The 16,477-nt window shown below is 47.9% G+C and overlaps 1 protein-coding gene across 1 annotated transcript in view; it reads right to left on the minus strand.

The window, feature by feature from the left end:
• ryr2a (ryanodine receptor 2a (cardiac)) overlaps positions 1-16,477 on the minus strand; it is a 116,997-nt gene that overhangs the window by 62,741 nt on the left and 37,779 nt on the right. The window contains exons 9-29 of the mRNA XM_086140256.1: positions 15,964-16,038; positions 15,602-15,758; positions 15,079-15,243; positions 14,438-14,559; positions 12,662-12,845; positions 11,375-11,510; positions 10,764-10,859; positions 9,940-10,058; positions 9,583-9,716; positions 9,249-9,490; positions 8,194-8,386; positions 7,116-7,320; positions 6,612-6,716; positions 6,260-6,363; positions 4,462-4,545; positions 3,908-4,067; positions 3,605-3,752; positions 1,421-1,524; positions 1,115-1,219; positions 834-1,008; positions 210-418 (exon numbers count right to left, since the gene is read on the minus strand). Coding sequence (XP_085996382.1) covers positions 210-418; positions 834-1,008; positions 1,115-1,219; positions 1,421-1,524; positions 3,605-3,752; positions 3,908-4,067; positions 4,462-4,545; positions 6,260-6,363; positions 6,612-6,716; positions 7,116-7,320; positions 8,194-8,386; positions 9,249-9,490; positions 9,583-9,716; positions 9,940-10,058; positions 10,764-10,859; positions 11,375-11,510; positions 12,662-12,845; positions 14,438-14,559; positions 15,079-15,243; positions 15,602-15,758; positions 15,964-16,038 — 3,022 coding nt within the window. The remainder of the gene's footprint in view (positions 1-209; positions 419-833; positions 1,009-1,114; positions 1,220-1,420; positions 1,525-3,604; positions 3,753-3,907; positions 4,068-4,461; positions 4,546-6,259; positions 6,364-6,611; positions 6,717-7,115; positions 7,321-8,193; positions 8,387-9,248; positions 9,491-9,582; positions 9,717-9,939; positions 10,059-10,763; positions 10,860-11,374; positions 11,511-12,661; positions 12,846-14,437; positions 14,560-15,078; positions 15,244-15,601; positions 15,759-15,963; positions 16,039-16,477) is intronic.

Consider the following 16,477-nt stretch of genomic DNA (forward strand, 5'->3'; position numbering starts at 1 on the left):
ATGGCTACTGTCTGTGGCTACTGTCCATAACTACTGTCTGTGGGAATGGTCTGTGACTAATGGCCCTAATTTTTTTTTGTCTTTGACAGAAACTTCAGCTGCCACAGGTTTCCAGGAAATGCTTCAACCTCAATGAGCTTGTGTTTGGATTGTGGAGAAGATACTTTGATGAAGTAGTCCCTTGGCTTTGTCTGAGGGGAGGGTCTCACCTGGATGTGCTGGTGATCTGGGGGGACAGGTACAAACTGAGGCAGTCTCTTGCTGAGCCACATAGTGACGTCTCGGTTCATATTGACAGCGAAGGGCTCATAGCCTTCCTGCAAGCCGCAGATGGTGAAGTACTTCAGTTTGCTGACATCTTTACCGAAGTTCATCCTGCCCACCTGACACACCCCTAGACTGCATACGGGGATGAAGCCTGGTGGAGGGAGACATGGGAGACATCAGCGGGAAACCTTTCAACATCCAACCCAAACAAAGTGTGACTTTTTTCAAAAGATGATCAACCGTCCACCTCTCAGAACATATTGGATAGAACATCCATAACATTCGACTAGGGAAGATAAGATCCACATGTTGATGACCTCCCCAAGAAGGTGATCTGTGCTGAAGTCCACAGCAGAAGTCTGAAGGCTGGGATTTATCGGCTGGTAGGTTTAAACACATTTTTAAAACTTGACTTCCTTTCATCACGTCAGTCTTTCTTGTCATACGACGCAAAAAACAGGAATTCTGTGGAAAGACGAGACCTTCGTGCCTTTCCTCCCAGCCAAGACCGCGAGGGAGTTCAGTTTTGCTAACAGTTGCTAATTTGTAAAGGCTTCAGTGCCAACCTTCACCGATGTCAAAGTCCTTGAAGGCCAGTTCAGATCCAGAGTCGTCCAGCAGCACCTCCCCGTTCAGGGTGAACATCATGGTCTGCTCGTTCAGGTCCACCATGCAGCCTACCACGTCCCCGGTCTGCCAAGCACGACCAAAGTGCTCATTCCCTTGGTGCCAGCGCTGGACCTGGTACACGTGTATACACACACAAACACACACACACAAACACACACTTTGGATGGTTTTCATTGGCTGTGGTTTGAAGGTACAACTTTAACAGAAATCTAAGCACCTTGAATCCGTCAAAAATGAAGGCCTGGTCATCAGAGCCCAGCTCGTGATCTGGAAGGCATCCTGGTCTGGCCCAGCCCACCCTCATCTCCCCAGCGGTCAGGACCTGGGACCAACAGAAGACCATCGACATTATATCCAACAGAAGAAACCTGAAGGAATGCAGACAAATGGTGGTCAAAACCTTTTCAGAAGAAAGATGAGAATGCCTGTAGACTAAAGAAGCAATTTATGGGAAAAATAGAAAAAATACATTTGTCTTTCTAAAAAGGTGCATTTCACGAAAAGTACCAGAGATGCCACCAACCTCCAGCTCAAAGTACCACTTCCCCGCAGAAACGCAGTAGGTCTTTTCGGCCCTGAAGATGCGGAATCTCTCGGCAGACATGTTGCTGGGATCAGTTTGGGCTGCTGGATGGAGGAACAGGCACAGATGTCACTTTCATAGAGGTTGCAGCGCATCAGGTTCTAATCTCGTTGCAGAGGATCGCTGAAACATCAGGGACACCAGAAAACCAAGGGTGCCGGATCTGTCCCAGGGCATCCCCTTGAGATGGATGAGGTGTTAGGTGAGAAGAAGAGGATGAATGCACAATGTCATCCAGGATGGAGAAGAACCATCAGCCCCTGCGGGAGGCTTTTCCAGCCCTTGGGAGTTAGTGTATGTTTGTGTAGTTTGTATGTTGCTGCTCTCCACAAAGTCCTTTAACCACTAACTATTATCTGGAGGCAGTCTCTGGTCCCATCTGGCCATCCTGCAGGGCTGATGGAATTATTTATTCCTGTCCTCTATTGTGTATTCAACAACAGATCCATAAATACGATCTTACTGATGTAACATGACAGGAGAACGTGTTAAACTATAACAGCAATGATGATACAGTGGGGAAAAAAGGTATTTAGTCAGCCACCAATAGTGTAAGTTCTCTCACTTGAAAAGACGAGAAAGGCCTTTAGTTTTAGTTTCGTAGGTACACTTCAACAATGAGACAGAATGGGGGGAAAAACTCCAGGAAATCACAGTATAGGATTTTTAATACAATTAATAGGTAAATTCTTCATCAAAATAAGTATTTTGTCACCCACATACAAGCAAGGTTTCTGGCTCTCACAGACCTGTAACTTCTTCTTGGGGAGGCTCCTCTGTCCTCCACGTTACCTGTTTTAATGATACCGGTTTGAACTGGTTATCAGTACAGAAGACATCCGGCCAAAACCTCAAACAGTCGCACTCCAAACTTCACTATGGCCAAGAAATCAACTGTGGGAACAATTATTAGAAAATGGTAGACATGCAAGACCACTGACAATCTCCCTTTAACTGGGTCTCCATGCAAGATCTCACCCAGTGGGGTCAAAATAATCCCAATAGCAGTGAACAAAAATCCCAGGACCACACGGGAGGACCTAGTGAATGAGCTGCAGAGAGCTGGGACCAAAGTTACAAAGGCTACCATCTGGAACACACTACGCCACCAGAGACTCAATCCTGCAGTGCCAGACGTGTCCTCCTGTTAAAGAACATACATGTCTAGGCCCGTCTGAAGTTTGCTGGAGCGCATTTAGATGATCCAGAAGAGGATTGGGAGAATGTCCTATGGTCAGATGAAACCAAAACACAACTGTTTGCTCTGAACTCAACTTGTTGTGTTTAGAGGAGAAAGAATGCTTGGTTGCATCCAAATAACACCATACCTTCTGTGAAGCATGGTGGTGGAAACATCACGCTTTGGGGCTGTTTTTCAGCAAAGGGACCAGGACGACTGATCCGTGGAAAGGAAAGAATGAACGGGACCATGTATGGTGAGATTTTGAGAGAAAACCTCCTTCCATTAGCAAGGGCATTGACAATGAATCGTTGGTGAGTCTTTCGGCATGACAATGATCCCAAACACACCGCCTGAGCAACAAAGCAGTGGCTTCGTAAGAAGCATTTCAAGGTCCCGGAAATGTCTAGCTGGTCTCCTGATCTCAACCCCATAGAAAATCTTTGGAGGGAGTTGAAAATCCGTGTTGCACAGCGACAGCCCCAAAACATCATCGCTCTAGAGGAGATCTGCATGGAGGAATGGGACAAAATACCAGCAACAGTGTTTGAAGACTTACAGACAATGTTTGATCTCTGTCATTGCCAACAAAGGGTATATAACAAAGTACTGAGATGAACTTTTGTTGTTGACCAAATTACTTATTTTCCACCATAATTTGCAAATAAATCCTTTAAAAATCCTACAATGTGACTTCCTGAATTCTTTCCCCCCATTGTGTCTTTCATAGATAAAGTGTACCTATGATAAAAATTACAGGCCTTTCTCATCTTTCAGTGGGAGAACTTGCACAATTGGTGGCGGACTAAATACTTTTTTTGCCCCGCTGTTTATTTATTTTCATGGTGATCATGCCTCCCTGAACGGCCTGTGAGCAGATCCAAACGTCTCACAGATCACCTGTCCCTTCTGTACAAACTTATTTATGTATAGAGGTGGATCACCGTGGTCCTGGTCTGGGGCCTCCAGATTGTAGCCGTAGCCCAGTAGAGTCCTGACAGCCTCTCGCAGACTGTCCTTGTTGGATTTTTTGGTCCTCTCGTCCAGCAGCACGTAGGGAACCAGCCGGGGATTCCTGCGGTTCTTGACATCCTGAGAGGGATGGAGGACGGAGAGGGCGGTTAGCGGGCAGCCAAGTCTCCCGAAGACGCCCCCTGCAGGAATTAGGGCTCTGCCAAAACCCAGATCCGCTGACAGGAAGCCCGGCGCTTTGGCGTGTCCTTTCGGTCAGATGTAAGTCCAGTCACCTGCTGGATGCCGTAGGTCCAGCCCTGGCGGATGCGGTCCCTTGCCCAGACATTGTGTGCATTTTCAGCAAGTTTGTCCACCATGGCCTCCTGGGTGGAGGTCAGCTTGATGTGATTCAGGTCAAGGGGAGCAGGTTTGTAACCACTGGACAACTCGTAGCTGTAGGGAACAGTTGTAGCATGGTTCGGTATGAAGTCATCTGCTCAAGAGCCTCCCGCTGATCTCTTTCATGAAATAATGACTGTTATTTTCAACCCCGAGATTTAAAGGAACAAATCAAAGCTACTTTAAAATGGATTTGCAAGAGAATTTAAAAGATGAAGCAAGCTATTTTCAGAGAGGTCATTGCAAACTCCAGAAATCTTTAATTGCCAAAACATGACTGCAATGGAATGATGTGGAGAGACTTCTGGGTGACCCAGAAAGACAAGGGACTCATTGCGCGAAGAATCGGACTTTCAGTGCGCTTGTTGGAGATTAAAACAAATCTGGATGTGACATCATGAAACCAGCCACCGATTCATTGTGTTAATTATCGGCGGCGTGAACTCACGTCGGCAGCAGCTTCAAGCTCTTAACCTTATCCACGGCGTGTTCATCGGCCAGACCAACATGGCAGCCCAAAGCCAGCAGTGTTCTGTGACACACACACACACACACACACACACACACACACACACACACACAAACACACACACAAACTTAAAGATATGATTAAGATGTTGTCATCATGGTTTGATGTATTCGAGACACTGAGTTTTCAAAGACTACATTTGACTCTCTGAAGATCACGTTGTTTCTTTTAAAACCTAAGTCAAGTTATTTTCTTCACAGCTCCAAGTTTTCTCTGAAGGGGAAGAATCCATGGTCTCCCAGCTTGGCCTTCTTCTCCTCGCCCTGAAAGGGAAGTCTGTGCTGGTCGGTGTGTTTGTCCCAGGTCACGATCACACACCCTTCTTTCCTTCCCACTGGGGAATCTCTTTCCAGGACAAACGTATTTCCATTGCTTGCATTTCATACTCATTGTATTATATACTTACTACTTTTGCCCTTTACTCTGCAGAAACCTCTGCTTCTATTTCCCACTCACACAAAACATATATTGACACATTTCATGCCATCATATCTCTTTCCTCGTTTCACCTCAGTGCCAGTACTTGTATCTGTTTGCAGGTTGTATTCTAATGTTTACTGTGCACTTTACTGTTTAGTGTGCAATTTCTTATCACTTCTTTGTTTCTTGTTTTTGTGGGATCTAGACAAACGTCTTCTCGGCTCCTCTGTAGGAGAAATTGACAATAAAGCTGACTTTGACTATATACGGTCAATTGGCATCACCCTTTAGAATGCATCCTACATTTCAAACTGAGCTAGCGAAGATGCAACCTGAAGACCATGATAATCAGATTGTGCAAATCGGACATGGCTCATTCGTAGAAGTTTGCTCCTGATCCAAGAGGCTTCCTCATTGGGAAGAAACTTAAGTGAACCGCAAGCCTTCGGCGAAGGAGAAAGCATCAAACTCGGATCATGAGAGCGTTAAAGTTCTCTGCGTAATGACAAAAATAGCTAAAAAAGGAGGAAGATAAGATACTAAAATAGAAAGGCTATTGTCAGACCAAACAGTGCAGGTGTTTCAGGAATCTCAGGCAGATCTTTCATAAACACCATATTCCTTGTACCCTCGGACCCTGCAACTACCTGAGGCAAAAGTCTCCGTCCCACGAGCAGGACACCCTGAAGATGCTTCAAAATGTAGTAAATAGGACGGTGCAAAGAAGAATGTTAGAAATACATGCTGGGAAGCCAAACGACCACAGCAGAGAGCTGGGTCCTTGGCCAGGGTGAGAAACTAAGGCCAAGGCTCTCTCCTTGAAGGCCGGCACCTTGGCCAGGGAGAAGGAGACATCTGGAGACATCTCCAGACTGCCAAACTGGAAGGGCAATCACTCACATGAGAGAGCAGCCTTCAACGCTGCCTTCCAGTCACTTCCAGTTTGGTCCTTTATCCAGCTCGGGTCTGATTAAAGGTCCTGGACCTGACTTTACAAACCCTGTTTGATCCCCGACTCGAGTACACCAACCCCCACCTCGGGTTTTAAAGCACGCTTAGGACTAAAGGGATGGAATCCTCAGGAAACGTGTGCTCAAGAAGCTGAGCAGTTGCTGCAGTAAACATTTTCCAATGAACTTTGATCCGCGTGACTGAGATCTTGACAGGCATCGAGAACCTACATGGAAGTCAACTCTTTGTTTAGCTTTCTTTGCCTGAACTAGCTCTTGGGGAAAAATTAATGATGTGATTTGTGATGTGTAACCAGTTCAGAGGAGACTGATCTTGTGCCACTTACTTGAGGGTCTCCAGAGACATCTGTAAGTTGTAGCTTCGTTCCTGCTCGGGAAGCTTGGAGAACTCCACCAGGCAGGGGTGCTGCCTCTTATTGTCGTCCCGTAACTGAAAAAGACACAAATGCAGACCTGGTTTTCGTGCTGAGACCCATGACGCTTTTAAGGTTTTGGCAACTTCCATGGCATGACGCGGCAAATGAAGAGAAGAGTGTCAAGATCCATCTGTGAATTCCACAATCCTCACTCTTCCATTCACTTCACACGCCAACCGCCGGACCAATGTTTGATTGTCTCACGATTTTCTATCGTCGGGACGATGGAGTCTAATAACGGGGTTTAGCGGGCCGTACTCACAGCACCGTACGTCCAGCCCAGCTCTATCTTGTTCATCACCCAGAGCTCATGGATGTTTTCTGCCAGCTTCTCCCGGATCCTCTCCAGGTGAGGCGGCAGGACAATCTACATGCACACAAACAGAGCACACCTTTACAGCCTGTCCTCTCTGCACATTCTTCCTTCCCAAGCATGCATTGGCTCCCCGTCATCGTCGACACACTCGGAGCATCATTTTATGATGAACCCGGAAAAGCGCCTATGTTTCGCAGCAGCGTCAGTGGACGAATCTGACGATTCATCACTTTGAACAGAAAATACAAACTCTGCTTTTGCTTTGGTTGGGCTGAGGTATAGATACTGATGTTGACGTAGATATGGCGCTCCATGGTTCGTCCAAAAATGATGAGAAAGGGGTCCTGATGTGATGCTAAGAGAAATCCTCCATCGGTCACAATGTTGAGGCCCTGGGATGAGCTCTATTGGAAGCGGTGTGTCTGACAAGAGGAGTGAATTCTACCGGACCTGGCTGGTGTTGACTGGTGTGGGAGTAAATGCTGCTTGGCTCAGAGTGACAGTGGGTCCCAGCAGGTCTCGGGCTGCCGTCTGGTCCTGACCGGCCTCCAGCTTCAGCTTCTCCCTCGGCAGCACTGCCTCGTAGCAGGGAGCGTAGCCCGGGGGGGGCAGGAACTTGAACTCGCCGTGACGACCGCCGAGGAGGAAGCGAAACCTGAGCGTGAAAGCGGGGACAAGGACATCCTGTCGCGTTCAGTGGTTCGACGACACGTTACTTCCAATCGTTCAAAATCAGCAACAGTCAGATTCCTGTGCGACCAAACACGACACCACCGGGGACACATACTAAGTCAGTTATTGTAAACACATTGAATGTAAAACTACAAACAATGAGACGCTCATTCAGCAAGTACTTTGAAGATATGTCTCAAAAACGTTATCATTTTTGGAACAACCTGTCACAGAATGAGTCATCACACAGTGTTTGTCTGTTTCTCCGGCCATATGGAGTTGCCGGGTTAGGACACCGAAGGCCCTGTGTCTCGGTGGCTCCGCGGACACGTTTAGGAGTTTGTCCTCCACGACTGTTCCAGTCAGATATGCGGAGTGGGTCGTCTACAGAACACGCCTCTGTCGACACCCATCAGAAATAACCCCGAAGCCTTAGATATGGTACAACGAGGCTCTGCTGACTTGGAAGCAAATGGAACCCCTCAAAGGCTCAAGAAAGACCTTGCTGCTGAGTAGGACTTCTACCTCGATGTAAACTTTGTCTGCAAAATGACCAGCAAAAACATTCTGTGACCAAAGCTGAGGGTGTTGTGGACGCATCCATGGGTCCGGTTACATTGGAAGCATGAGAAGGCTCCATTCAAATGACTGCAGGAATGAAAAATGTATTTGGAAAAAATACCGTGCATCAAAATGAGAAGAAGCATTGAAATATGTTTTCAAAAATGTGTCACATGAAATCATTCGGTGCGACACATGTAACACATGACCAATTTATCTAAAGCAGCCGACGGCTTTGAGAGTACGGGGACTTTATCTGAGGTCTGAAGGTCCAGAATCCCATTCAGGTACTGACTTGACTCCTGCAGAGAAGCTGGCCACGGGGAAGAAGAGGCCGTCGGGGTTGAAGTTCTCAAACATGCCCTGGACTGGCTGGCCGTTAATCCTGAAGGAGATGCTCGGCACGCTGAGGTCCAGACAGCAGCTCACCACATCCTCGGCTCTCAGGAGGTGCTGGTTGGGCGAGCTGACAGTCCTCGCGATGCAGCCTGAGCAGGAGAGGAGGAGCAACACAACCGAGGCTTCATCAGCCTTGAGGACACTCACTGGCTTCTGGAGCTTCTCATCACTCTGTCCATGAGCACAACTTAAATGGCTCGAAAGCTCAAGAACAAAAACAGAATTTCACAAGTCGCCCTCGATGTTTGCAAATACAGTTAACTGGAAATGACAGTTTTATGCAAATTGATTAGAATAGAGATAAGGATGTTGAGGTCCTCTTTGGGAGTGACCAGGATGGAGAGGATCAGGAACGAGTCCATCAGAGGAACAGCACATGTTAGATGTTTTGGAGAGAAGGTCGGAGAAGCCAGACTGAGATGGTTGGGTCATGGACAGAGGAGGGATAGAGAATATACTGGTAGACGGATGCTGGAATTGGAGCTGCCAGGCAAGAGGTCTGGAGGAAGACCAAAGAGAAGATTTATGGACGTAATGAGAGAAGATATGAAGGTAGTTGGTGTGAGAGAGGAGGATACAGAGAATAGGGTTAGATGGAGAAAGTTGACCCGCTGTGGCGACACCTGACGGGAAAAGCCGAAAGAAGAAGAAGAAGATGCAAATTGATTAGAATAAAAAAATAAATATATATGCACACACATGCACAAAAAATGAATAAGAACCATATAAAGAGCTGCTGTTGACTACAAAGTTCACACACAATAAATTACAAGGGAAAATAAATACTACGTTTTCAAAGTTAAGAGTTTACTTTGTAATTAGAATACTTTTTACTTTAAAAGTACTACATGTCTGAAGGACCCAGAAGTTAAAGGTCTGCTTTGGCTGGTTTCCCAATCTCTGGTCTATAAACTGTCGCTGCGGTAGACGACCACGCTGACACACACCCACCTGACCACAGGTGGAGGCCGTCGAAGCCGTAGGAGTAAAGGTCGTCCCCGACTCCATTGCCGCCCCAGCCCTCGCCCCCGCTGGGGTAGGGGGCGTAGCCACTGGTGTTGGCCCAGCCCACCCTAAGGTGCGAGGCCTCGGCGGTGACGAACGGCAGCACTTGGTCGACGATCAACTCGTAGTACCACTTCCTGTACTGGGCAGAGCCGTCGCTGACACCCAGGAAGATATTGGGTCTCATGCTGCCCGGGCAAGAGAAGACCTGGATGTCGTTACCGATGACTGAACGTTGAACAACTTCGCCGGCCCACAAACAAACTCCGTGCGTACATACCTGCTTACATGGTTGACCAGACGAGTCTGCAGCAGCAGATCCCTCCCCGGCAGCAGGTTGTCACAGATCAGATGCTGGTTCGAGCGCACCGCCACGCCGTGACACACACACAGCGAGCACAGCACGTCGAGGACCTGCACCCGGCAGAACACACCGACGTCAATGCACGGCAGAACCGACTGCGCTGGGACCGCAAGGTCATTGGCGACTGATGACTCTGACGCACTTTAGCAGAGTCTGTGTGCAAAGAGTCCCCTGACTGACACTGATAGTGCAGCAGAGCGGCGACTACATGCATTTGACTTTTCATATACTGGTATGCTCATCTCCAGGTTGTGTGTGTGTCTCTGATGGCACCTTGTGGTTGCGCCCATGCTTGTCCAGGAGGGATATAATGGACTTGATGTGTCCTTCCTTGATGATGTTCAGGGCCTCAGGACTTTCCACCAGCACGCAGTGAAGGACTTCCAATATTCCTGGTTGAACAACATCACAGGATCAACTGCAAGCATGTTCTTTGTGATGAACACATCGCAGGGATGATGGCGGAAGTGATAACAACCACAAGTGTGTTAAGTCCCGCGCTCTCAAGGTTTCGGCGTGTGAAGTCTCGTATATTTGGCCCGCAGCGTCAAGAACGATGGACATCCCATCGTGGTTGGCAGTGAAATATCCAAAACAATCCTTCCCAGTCCCTCCAGTCACAAATTTCCCAACTGTCCTCACATTGTCCCTGCGACCTGACCGGATTCAAATTAGGCTTTTTACGAGGTCTTTCTGTAAGTCAGCGCACCGAGAGGACGGAGCACAGAAGAATGTGCAGCTGGTGGGATTTTATCAAGCCAAATATATTTGCCATGCTCCGAAAAGTGATGCAAATACAACAGAAAACACGGATACGCCTCTCACAGGCCTCGAAGGGAATCTGACTTTTGCCACCCCCACAAAAAGCAGTGAAGACGGGATGGAATGGAAGGGGTCCAGAAAGGTTTGACAAGAGACCTGTAGCTGTCAAAAACAGGAAAACCCAACGCTTAGAACACATGGTTCTGGATCTGTCGGGGCTCCTCTGAGCAAACAGACCATTGGGATCATCCACCGGTAAAACCCGAGCAAGTTCTGTGCTTTGCACACACTGACGGCAGCTGGACGCTGCTCTCCGAGTCCGGACAAAGACCTACCAGAAGACGCCTCCAGTCTCTCCAGCCTGCTGATGAGCCAGTCCAGGGAGCCGGAGAACTGGGCACAGTTCTTTCTGTTGCCCCTGATGAGCGCAGCTGGAGGGGACAATGGGATGAGGTGTTAGTGCAGAAAAAACAACCCTCTAAATGGTATCACTGGTAAAATCTGGAACAAGCTAGTCTGTCGGATCAGAGGGGAAACATCTTCCGGGAGAAAAACCAAGTCCGGCTGCCACAATAACATTGACAGTCAATCCGCCCCACTTTAAGGGACGGGGTATCCAGAAGATGACTTTGAAGGCTGCTCCTAAATGAGCTCCTCTAGATGTTTCATGCCCAAATGTCCATTAAGCGACAAACATTAGTCAGAGGACAAGGGTGGACTGCACGTTGCTTCAGGATGTTGCTCTGCTACCTTCTGTTCCAACATGCCTGGTGGTCTGAGTCATTGCTCCCATCCATGGTGATGGATGGTTACACCAGAGGTTGGCTTTTCCTTTTGACTAAATGGGTTGTTGCATGTTTCTGTCGGTGTAACACAATCTAGCTTTAGATTTTCTTCATTGTGTGTGTGTGTGTGTGTGTGTGTGTGTGTGTGTGTGTGTGTGTACCCAGCAGTTGGTAGAGTGAGTTAAGGATGGAGCTCCAGGCGTCACCAACCCCGCGTCCCACCGCCTCAGTGAAATGGGCTGCGCTGCTGTAGACGTGTAGTCGATCTATGCACTCCAACACCAGGCTAATCATCCCCTGTGCGCGGGCACACACACACACACACGCACACGCACACGCACACACACACACGCATACACCTTACTCGCTGATTGACCTGATCATCTACATGCACTAGGACAATTCCTGCATGGCCTCTTCTATGTCTCCTAATACATCATTCAAGCTCTACTGGACATATTGATTTTAACAAAGCCATTCCCGCACACACACTCACTTGGCTTGGCTTCTGGTGTTTGGCTCATGAGTGGAGGACATCCTGGTTATATTGGGAAACTCCCAGCAGGTCATTAGAACTGATGAGGAGCGAAACATCTTCAGGGGAAGAAATTCAAGTCCAGTTGCCGCAACAAGAATTCACCATGACCTTGATGACCGAGGACCTCCACAGATACCTAACTTCAGTTGATGTTTGCTGGACTATAGTTCTATATAAGTAGCATGGCAATGTCCGGATGCCTTCCTGAATGCTCCATGCCTTTATTTTGGTTTTTTTTGGCCTTCTTCACATTTTTTCTTAAGACTTAGTCCTAACCCTAACCTCATCACCAGTTTGTCTGACTGGAACTAAAAGTCCCGCAGGCTCTCGGCTTGGTTGTTGGATCACCCTTGTAGGCGTCTTCCACCTCGACCCCGGGACCTGCAGCCTCACTCAGCACAGTTCCTGCACACCACGCAACCAACTTGTGACGCCGCTCCATATCCTGTCAGTTTTCCCCGCCAGCATCTCGCAGCCTGGTGATTTGTGCTGGATTGACCCCCGGTCTCATGTTCACGCCCCGCTTCAGTCTGGCTGTGGTCAATGCTTACGCTTCTTCAGTCCAGCCTCTTCCAGCCACCGCGATGTTCTCGGGATGTTGGCCGGCATTTCAGAGAGTGGATGGTGCACGCTTTGCGGGGATGGGGCAGAGCAGCCCTCCTGGTTCCTCCTCAGTGCTTACAGAGCTTCTGCTGCATCACTCAGCACGTCATCATACAAACATCTGCATGTCATGGTTGTCTACATCCATGTAGAGGTGAAGGAGGGCTGTCTATCTGCCTATCTGTCTGTCTATCACACACACACACACACACACACACACACACACACACACACACACACACACACACACACACACACACACACACACACACACACACACACACACACACACACACACACTACCTACCTCCTCTTGAAAGAGGTTTTGTCGGTTCTTGAGGGCTCTAAGACGGTTCTGCTTTTCTTCATGTTCCAGGTGATCTCCAGGTGGTTGGAAGTAGCCAATCAGATCTTGCAGACTCAGGCTTACTGAGTCGATGGGCAGGTCAGAGGTGGTGCTCCGGCCCTTTTTCCTCAGAGCATCCAGACCCCTGTTCAAGGAGGAATGGGCTGATGTCAAACCCTCCCAAATACTGCACCTGCAGTACTCGTTCAAAGCAAATACTGCATCTCTAGTACTCCTTCTAAGCAAATAATAATAATAATTTATCCTTTTATTAATTCCCGTGGGGAAATTTGTTCTCTGCAATGAACCCATCATGGATGAACCATGAGCAGTGGGCATGCCATCCATCAGCGCCAGGGAACCAGTGAGGGGTTCAGAGTCTTGCTCAACAACATTTCGGCAACCAGGAATGTTTGGTTCCAAAGACGATGGCTCTACCTGACTGCGGCATGCTGCCCCAAATAGCGCACCTGTAGAACTCTTTCCAAGCAAATACTCCATCTACAGTACTCTTTCAAAGCAAATATTGTACCTGCAGTACTCGTTCAAAGCAAATATTGCATGTGTAGTACTTTTTCTAAAGTTTTTGTCACTCCATCATTCAAGGTTCCTCCTGTCCCTGCATCCAGATGTGCCCTCGGCCCCCCTCCTTCCATCCGGAGAACCCAGTTTCCACGGCTCCCTGCAGGCTATGGGCAGCCGTGGAGCTGGTTGTTAACCCGGAGCTCGACGCGCCCGGTATCAGAGTCATGGGTTGATTTTATTCCTGCCACACCTGTGCACGTACCTGATCGGGGAGAGCATCGGCTTCAGCACCCTTAGGGTTGCGTGAGCCAGGCAACACATCTTTTTCAGTCCTATTTTAATTTTATTTTTAATTCAATATATTTTTTGAATGGCTTCAAAGATGAGATCAGGGGAAATTACTTACTGAAAATCATAAAAAAATAAAAAAAGAGCCACCTGTCATCATTTTTTTTTACCAAATTGAGTTGACCAATTTTCTGACACGTTACTGATTTGAAGTTAAAATCATATTACCCCTGTGGTCCAAACATAGATGATTCCAACCTTCAAATCTGGAAAAAGTGGCAGGTCCTTCTTTGATTTCCTGTATGTTAATATTCATTGTAAATCCCGAGCGGCATGTGGCATCTAACAGCCGTGAGATGATTTTGTGGTGTCGTTTGAAAGGCTTAGAGCGGCAAGCAGCTAAAAAAAAGATGACTCACAACAATTGCCCTCAACAAATGGCATTAAAATGGACCAGTTTAACTAACAGCTCCTGGTGATCATTCCACAAGTAGAACTAACCACAGCGCTTAACACGGTCAAATTGCCTTAAAACATTCTTCGGCAAATGTGAACTTAAAAATGAACTAATCCCCACAAGGAAGCTGATCCCATGATCACCTCTGGGTTCACAGCAGAAGAACCAACATGGGACACATGGGAGCTGACTTTCTGGGCTTGAAGGGCCCATTCCAATCACTTCACTCATTTAGTAACATCCATTATCAAATCTTGTATGTTTGTTGAGCTCAACACGCCTGCCTTGGGAAGTGTCAGCAGGGCTGTGGATCAGCTGGTGACCAGTAACCTCATAACCGTGACGGCTGCTATATCACATATAAAGTGCAGAATCCCATTAACTGCCGTATCTTCTGCTTCATGGTAAGCTTGGCCCGTCTCTGCACACCTGGCATTGCACATATGAAAGACGGCGTGATCATTGACCTGATAAAGAGGTTGAAGAGAAACACCGAGCTGCGGATCACCCTCGCAGTGCGACTCTCCTCGTGTTGGGATCGAGACAGTGTCAGCCCGTCGTCCATGTGCCCTTCGTGATGCATGATCGCCTGAAACACAGAAAAAACTCTGAACAACCTCTGAATATCTTATTGACATAGGCTCAGTGCAGCAGACCTGAGAGGAAGCTTGCTGCCTGTATCTTACTCATAGACACCAGCAGAAGGGTGTGACCACAGAGGATAAAAAGTGCCACCCCCCTTCCCCTGACCGAGCTCCTGATAGGATCCAAACTATGGTCTCCACTGATGCAAAGCACACAACAGTCCACCTGGGAGTTGACCCAGACCTGGCTTTACAGAGGGAATATGGTCTGGTTATTAAGCAATGCTTCTACGAGTCATTTCACCCCCTGCACTTTTGCTAGGAAATGAGCCAAGGTGGTTTTCAAACCTCTGGCTGGCGAGGTCTTTGTATCTTCAGGTAAGCAAAATGCCCACGAGCTTACCATTGCCCACCGGTCTGAAGACAGCTGACTTACGCTACAGATTCTCACCGTGTCTGGTTTTATCACACGTGATGCCGATGACCACGTGGTCAAGGTCACCGTATGCAGAGAAGAAAAGTACCTTTCTCTGGACGCCACCCATGCGAGCACATTTGGCATCAATGGTCTGGTAGGTGAGCCAGAGGCAGGTGTTAACATGTTGGATGTAACACACAGAGTCACCGTACTTGATGTCGGGGACACCCATCCCATCTACCTCCTTCCTCACGCTGTGGTCCAGCTTCTCCTGCAGGACAAACACGTTCAGCACCGCTTGGTTTCACTCATCTTCTCCATGGTAGAACAGGTGGGGCAATTATACAGCACTGTCAACAGTTTTGAAGTGAGCAGAAAACCCTGCCTCTAAATGAGGTGTGAATGAATGAATGAAGGAGTGAATGGTCATATGCCTCGAGACGTGGCCCTGTGATGGCCTGGCAACTGGTTGCGGGTGAACCCTGCCTGTCGGCCAATCCAAGGGACCCCCTGACAATGAGACACATGGTGTAGGTAACGAGTGCAATGAATGAATGAAGAGGGGACCTGCAGCCTTCAAGAGTGGATCATTGCCTCTACGAGTCACGGATGCTGCAATGAACGCCTACCTTAGAGGACCTGAAGCAGAAGGCGGTGGACTTGACATCTGCTTTCTCTTTGTCCATCAGCAGCAATGATTTGTCTTCTGTTAGACTCAGATACTTTCCAGAGGTCACGTGTCTCAGTCTGAAGGGCTGGCCCCAGCGGATATGGCTTCCACTCCACCTTGAAGCAGATCCACAAAGACCTAAGCACTGTTTATTATGAACAACTGGTCAAATGATCGGTGCTCATCAATAACAGCGAGCAGATTGACGGTGATCCCTAATTTTAACCGTCAGTCTACCGCAGCCCTTCTGATGACCAGAACTCCACAGAGCTACACAGAGCTTTGCCAAGCAATTTATTCTGTTGAGCACGTTGTACTTACACAACTCTCAGTGTTTCCAGCCTCCACAGCGACCTGGCATGGGTGGAAACTTCTCCCCCCTCGTAGTGTACTGTCCTGGAATTGTAAAATCCAGTGAGATCAAATTTGGCTCTTTATAAGTGACCTTGCATTGAGGTTGAAAGTGAGACTGTTGTCCAGCTGACTCCTGGATCCAGAGCTACAAAGGGACTTCCAAGGGACATTGGCAGCAGAGCTCTACAAAAATCGGTCACTTATATGTGGTGGACATTGTTGCTCAATGGTGGCATCTAATGACGAAAGAGGTACTTTGAGCGATTTACAAATGGTGTATTCATGTGCTTTCACCGGGGGAGGGTGGTGAAATGGCGAGGGGCACAAAAGTTTGTGAAATACAGCGATGAGCCTGCTTTATTCCAGTAGGAACCGGCTAACATGAGTAACTTCTTGAGTGATGAAGGTTCTTTCATGAAATGTTAGTTCAGTATTAAGAGACAAACGAAGAGGCAGCACATAAAAAAGAAGAAGCAAAGAC

The sequence above is a fragment of the Fistularia commersonii genome, chromosome 33 (genome assembly GCF_037954325.1).
Source record: "Fistularia commersonii isolate RoL2024-O1a breed Wild chromosome 33, RoL_Fcom_v1.0, whole genome shotgun sequence".
Lineage (NCBI taxonomy): Eukaryota > Metazoa > Chordata > Actinopteri > Syngnathiformes > Fistulariidae > Fistularia > Fistularia commersonii.